Consider the following 6,795-nt stretch of genomic DNA (forward strand, 5'->3'; position numbering starts at 1 on the left):
GCTATGCAAAAAAAAAAAAAAAAACAGAGCGTTCTATGAAATGACGCAATTTTTAAAAAAGAAAAACGATCGATCAAGCAAATTTGATCGCGGGAAGTCAAAAACGTGATCAAATTTGATTAATTGTGCAGCCCTAATACGATAGCCCACAGAACAACTACCAGGGCGTGGAGACGTAACTGCACCATTGACAAGCCTCTCCCGGCAGCACGGTGTTCAAGCACCCATCTGTGGACGTGTTCCTCTAGCTCTGGTCATCTGTGGACTCGTTCACATCCCTTCCCCACACCAACTCACACTTCAGTCAGTCACCTTCCCCCACCCGTACGCTGTCACCGGCTGCAGTTTGCCTACAGGGCTAACAGGTCTGTGGATGATGCAGTCAAATTGGGACTGCATTACATCCTGCAACACCTTGACTCTCCAGGGGCATATGCAAGGATCCTGATCATGGACTTCAGCACCATCACCCCGGACATCCTCAGCACCAAACTCTCCCAGCTCACCGTGCTAGCCTCCACCTGTCAGTGGACCACAAACTTCCTGAATGACAGGAGTCAGATGGTGATGCTGAGGAAGATCACATCCAGCACACAAACTATTAACACTGGCGCCCCACAGGGGTGTGTGCTCTCCCCACTGCTTTTCTCCCTCTACACCTATGACTGCACCTCAGGAGACCCCTCTGTTAAACTCCTGAAGTTTGCTGACGACACAACGGTCATCGGCCTCATCCGGGACGGTGATGAGTCGGCCTACAGATGGGGGGGTTGATTAGATTTCTGGGATCCACTATATCCCAGAACCTAAAGTGGGAGCCCAACACTGACACCATCATCAAAAAAGGCCCAGCTGAGGATGTACTTCCTGCGCCAGCTCAGGAAGCTCAACCTGCCTAAGGAGCTGCTGATCCACTTCTACAGTCTGTCCTCTGCACGTCCATCCCTGTCTGGTTTGGATCTGCCACCAAAAAGGACAGTTAGGAGTGCAGAAAATATCATCGGTGCCAACCTGCCCTCCATTCATGACTTCTACACTTCCAGAGTCAGGAACCATCACTGCAGACCCATCTCACCCCGGACACAACCCGCTCCAGCTTCTCCCCTCTGGTAGGCGCTACAGAGCACTGTACGCCAAAACCAAACCAACACTCAGGAACAGTTTCTTTCCACAAGCCATCACTATGATGTGTCCTTATACCTAGCAAATAAAGCTGATTCTGATTCCTCCAACTCTGGCCATCTTGTTTTCAGTCCGCGATGAGCTTCCTTTGTTTTCTTCATTGCACTAAGAGGAACCTTTTCGCCAGTCCGTCACAAGTTTCTTTCTGCTGCTCCATTACCGTTTTTGGCTGCATATTTGACTACCTGCAGTTTGTGATAGCCTAGAGCGCCCTCTCGTGACTGTAGACGGTCTGTTTTCAGTATGAATTAACATTTAAAAACATGTTAAATTATATATATTTTCATATACAAGTCGCAGGACCAGCCAAACTATGAAAAAAAAGTGAGATTTATAATCCGGAATATATGGTATGTCTGTGCGCGTGTTGATTGAGTAAGGTGTGTGTTGGTATGTGTGTGTCTTTCTTACCTGGCTTTTCTCCTGAGGAGAAACACTTGGTCATAAATTCAGAGATGTTTTCTTGGCTCCTGTAAGAGGGAAACAAAACAAGCAGCATGATTTCCCCCCCAAAAGTTTTTAAATTCTCAGTTTAAAACACTTAACTGCTGTACTTGAGTCAGGACTCTGCTCTAATAATGCTTCCTGGATCAGCCAAGCAGCATGCTAAGCTGAAACAGGGAGCGCCGGGCTAAAACCCACCTGTATACAAGAGTGGGCCATAATCTCTAAATCTAGACTCTAAACTTGGAAGGTGGGGGCTGGGGTGGTGGAGTCAAGTGCTACCAGCAGCAGTGTGGGGCAGCATTGGTGTAGCCATGATCAGTGAGGAGTAGGAAAACATGTAAATGGCCCACTTTGATGTGAGAGTGGCTGTGATTGGTTTGTGACTGGTAGAAATGGTAATTCTATTTGTGGGCGTATGACTCCTGGTCTTGCATGAACACAATGCGTAATTTAAGCTTTGTATAATTAAACATTTTCCAAATGTACACACCCTTTGCCTGCCTAGATAAAGCAGACAACCTCATGAATTCACTAAAAGACCTCTGTCAGGGATGATGTGTGCCTCTCCCACCTGATTTTCGAGTCTCGGACGTAGAGGGGGTCCTGCAGCTTGTCCTCCCAGGGCAGGCGTCCACACAGCCACTGTACCATGCAGTAGCACAGGATCTCCAGGTCGCTCCGCCTACAAGCAGCTGGAGCCAAACAACCACATCAGCGGAAGCAAACGCTGTCAGCAGCAACATTAAGCACTGCCATTAACAGCAGTACCAGCATTAAAAGAAATCCAGTTGGGAACACAACACCAAGTCCAAGTGTAACATGCTTCTGTCTTACAAGAAATCCAGTACAGGACTAGTTCATAGTACATTTTAGGATATGCATTTCTTTTCTGTCTTTCTTTTGAGATGGAAAGAGGATTAGCAAGCTCAAGTTTGTGTGTTCTAAGCATGAAATGCAAACACTGTGCTGCAATACGGGTCTTTTGGTTTAATAAAAGGTGTTATTTTTAGAGGCAAGAGACTAACGGGCTGGCTACATCGCACGGGTAACATACGCTTCCACTATAATCAGTGGAACTGGCAACACCGGGCAGAGAGCGGCGTAGTGGTGCGTCTGCTCCGCGGAGATACACTGTATAAGCAGAAAAAGGGGACAGTCTTCTATTTATATATATATATATTTATATATATATATCTTTTAAATCAAACTATGATATACAGGAAAGGCCTTAATGACTGTTAATGAGCGTATTGGTCGCAGCGGTCTGCTCCAATAAACTGAAGAAACATCAATCCCAGAGCAAAAGGTCTTTGTCTCGCCTGTGACTCACACTCTTACACCATATGTGCGTAAGATTAAAATATACATGGGAATATTTATTTTATGTTAGGTATTGAATCAATATCAAATTGTATTGTATTGATATCAAATCAAAATGCGACCCAGAGTATCAAAATCAAATTGTCAGTTCCTTAACTATACCCAGCCTTCATTTTTTATCTTCCAGTTAAGTAGTTGGAAGCAAGTTCTAGAAGCGATTACCTGAATGTGAGCAGACACACCTGCTATGTGCTTCAGAAATCAGTTTCTATGTGGCAGCCAATACTGTCCATCCATCTTTTGGCCTCAATAACTAAACAAAGTTATAAAAGCCTGTCAACTGCAAAAGTATCCCACATGAATAACAGACGTATGCTTATGTCTCTAGGTTCAATATCACTTTTTCCTAGTTGTGTTGCTAGTGTGACCAGTGGTAAAACAATAAGAACATTGTTACATACATTTTTCCCCACATCACAGAATTAAAGCCATGGCAGTCGGGTTTTAAAAGCCACTTTTAGGGTTATAGAACTACCAGTAGTGTACTTCTACCTACTTGCTCCTTTGTGGGCGTCAATGCTTGTGAACTCAATGGTGCCGTCGTGACATCTCTTGGGGTCTTCCTTGTACTCCTTGAGCACACTGTCGGGTGCGTACCTATATGCCAGCCCATAATCCACTAAGTAAACCTACAGAAAGACACTGATTCAGACATGCAAACAGACCATGTTCATTCAAATTTAACAAGTTATGCATTTATACAAAAGCAAGTCTAATGTTCCCAGAAACTGAACTGAAAGCATGGACAGCAGATGAATCTTCCTTTTGGAATTCAAATTGTAATTCCACCAACATTAGCTTCATTATTATTACTTTGTTTGCATTGTGCTTAAATACTACAGTTGGGTATTGGCTTTAATAAAGAAAAATACAGCAATAAGAGCAAAGCTGTACCCCAGTAACTCCAGGGGAAAAAACAAACAGCACAGCTACAAATTAAAAAAACAACCTTACCTAATAAAATCCTGAGGGGCCGATTTTTAAATTGTCATTTATAAATAGCTCTCTGATAACACCACCAATGATACATTATTAATCTTCAAATTAAATATTTGCCCCTGCCTTGTTTGCTAGAAAAAGCTCTTCATCTAATCACACACTCACACACACACCCACCCACACCCACACACAGACGTTGTGTGATCAGAAAAAAAAAGGTGCTGGGGTCAGAGTAGCACCTTTTACGGTTGTGGAAACACATTTCCTTTTCATTTGCCCAAGACACAATGTGATGATTTTAGTCATGGGAAGCTTTAACCTCATGGGATGCTACTGACCTGGTTGGGATCACTGTGGCTCAACATGAGGTTGGATGCCTTAATGTCAGCATGCACATACTCGTGATCGTGGATGAACTCCAGAATATCCAGCTGTACAAGCAACGGAAAAGAAAAGAAAAAAAAAAAACAGTGAGAACTCTTAATAATAGTTTCAAAAAAGAGAAACAGCATTGTACTCAGAACGCAAATGCCAGACCATGTCTTGACGTGGTCACAGCCAAGTGTGAAGGATATAGGTGTTATGAAAAAATACCCCAGAGGTATTCTACATTGTAAAAATGAAAGTGTCCTAACGACCCAGTGGCCCAATTCTCATACATAGACTCAATCGAGCTTGGTTCATTTGGGGAAAGATTGTAAAGATTGACAAAGAATCTGGTTAGGGCATTCCTTCTCTAACTAGTGAAACTAAACCATTTGGTCATGAAAAAACCAACCAGTCGAAGGCCGAGCTGCAGGACCAGTTGTCTGGGGAACCTCCTTCCACATTCTTCAAACTTCTTCTGCAGGTCTGTGCCAAGCCTGTCAATGACCATGAACCTATACCTGGAACGCACAAAGAATATTATTTTTAGTACTTCTCAAATGTCACACAAGCCCGAAATGTAACCTTTAACTGACCCAGCGAGGCAACTAAAACACACCCCCCTCATCTGGTGTTTAACATGTGGGACGTACGCTAATGTTTCCGTCATGATTCTCTCTGGTACACGTAACAAGGGTTCGTAATCATTTGTTCCCTCTCTTATCCAAGTGCCTACTTCTTTAGGAAACATGTTTTTTCTGTATCGCCATTATAACAATCAACCAATACCTCTTTTATGCTCACATACCCATTTGTTGAGGATATGGTATTAAAAAAAAAAGGGATCTAAAACAGTATTTATCTCATTATTAATTATAATCTTTTAAACCCATTCAGTGGTTTAAACCAGCTGAGATCTGTTTTTTGTTTTGTTTTTTTAATCAAGAAAATACATTGTGGTATTTGTAGTTTCAGAGTGATCTTAGTGCCCATACCAGCAGTCATATTGACTTATTTTGCTAAATGTTTTGTATCCTTCAGATTTTTTAATTTTAAATGGCTAAATCCAATAATGCTAAGTGCAAATGAGTTAATTGCCTAACCCATTGCATTTAGCATTTTCTCTACACTTTAGAATATATCCTTTTTTATGTTGAAGGCATTTTGTACTAGTTTTGTTTTTTTAAAATAAAATGTGTAATTAAAACAGTGGCACAGTACACAGGGGAAAAGCCTTCATCAGGCGTTGGTTATGGAAGATTAAACTTCTCTCTCTGTGAGCAGTTCTGGCCAAAGACTTACCTTTTCCCATTTTTCTCGTGCAGGCCTGAGCCCCAATACCTGGGAACACCCAGACTTTTCACCTTGTTAGACTTCATCCAGCTCTCAACTGTGGGACAAGAGGCAATTCATCAGAAATGTTTCAACTTTTCAAAAGAACTTTTTCTGGCCAAAATGTCTCAAAAAGGTGGATACATCTCTGAAATGCACAGCATGTTAATCAAAGACAGTTTGGTTACTTGAGCTGGGGTAAGTAGGTGATGGCTGTGATGCTCAAAGTAATAAGAGTATTATTCCGTGGGGAGGGGAGGGGGGGGGGGCCGGGCAGCAAGGCCGCAAGCTAATCTGCCGCTGGGACAAATATTTACCAACAACGTGAGATTCCGGCATGAATAAAATATGAGCCTTTGGTTCCTTAGTAATATAACAGCTAATTGTCAGGGGAGATTGACATTTGGATTGTTATTATATAAAATGCAAAGCTGTGGCCTGGGGGCCAACGGCGCTGCCACCAAAAAGCCCCCCTCCCTCCATGCCTCAGCTACAAGATTGTCTTTTTAATTAAGAAAGTTGGCTCGCTTTTATTTGTTTGCCCTGGTGGTGAGGGAGTATGTTATGTTATGATCACAAGGCTAACTTTAGTTTGGCTTAGTGTCATATTCGAGCCGTGTGTGTGTGTGTGTGTGTGTGTGTTTTAGAAATGATAAGTTGGCTTACTCAGGTCAGGCTTAGCAGCTCTCATGTAAAACTTGAGCTCAGAGAACAGTGGTCCATTGTCACTGGGCTCCTGTGGACAAAACAACAAGCACATGTATGTCTAGACTCAATTTAACATCTGTTTTGAACCAAAAACAAGGGACTGTTGATACAGGAAAGAAAAAAAGTGAAATGTGTATGACTACTGATGTGTCCCTGATGAGTTTGAAGGTCTATCAGTAGTTTAATTAGGGGGTGGCGGTAGGGAGTTGGGTTAGGAAGTACGTGCAAGTAGATCAAACAATGTGAACAAAATGTATACAACTACAGGCAATAGCACACACAAGGCCCAGGGGCGGCCGACTGTTGGCTTGGTGGGTAGGGGTCCTGTCAGATGATTACATCAAGGAATATTTCTGTATAACATTTCTTTTACTTGATTTGGCCATTTGTCATTTTTGTAAAGTTAGGAATCTACAGATATTATAAATCCAATGCCTTAAA

General features: G+C 42.5%; 1 protein-coding gene across 1 annotated transcript in view; it reads right to left on the reverse strand.

The window, feature by feature from the left end:
• The window catches only part of vrk1 (VRK serine/threonine kinase 1), a 13,667-nt gene that overhangs the window by 5,268 nt on the left and 1,604 nt on the right, over window positions 1-6,795 (reverse strand). The window contains exons 4-10 of the mRNA XM_032500640.1: window positions 6,313-6,382; window positions 5,617-5,704; window positions 4,727-4,835; window positions 4,287-4,379; window positions 3,506-3,638; window positions 2,201-2,321; window positions 1,594-1,652 (exon numbers count right to left, since the gene is read on the reverse strand). Of these exons, the coding sequence (XP_032356531.1) occupies window positions 1,594-1,652; window positions 2,201-2,321; window positions 3,506-3,638; window positions 4,287-4,379; window positions 4,727-4,835; window positions 5,617-5,704; window positions 6,313-6,382 (673 nt within the window). The remainder of the gene's footprint in view (window positions 1-1,593; window positions 1,653-2,200; window positions 2,322-3,505; window positions 3,639-4,286; window positions 4,380-4,726; window positions 4,836-5,616; window positions 5,705-6,312; window positions 6,383-6,795) is intronic.

This window comes from Etheostoma spectabile, chromosome 20, assembly GCF_008692095.1.
Source record: "Etheostoma spectabile isolate EspeVRDwgs_2016 chromosome 20, UIUC_Espe_1.0, whole genome shotgun sequence".
NCBI classification, from domain to species: domain Eukaryota; kingdom Metazoa; phylum Chordata; class Actinopteri; order Perciformes; family Percidae; genus Etheostoma; species Etheostoma spectabile.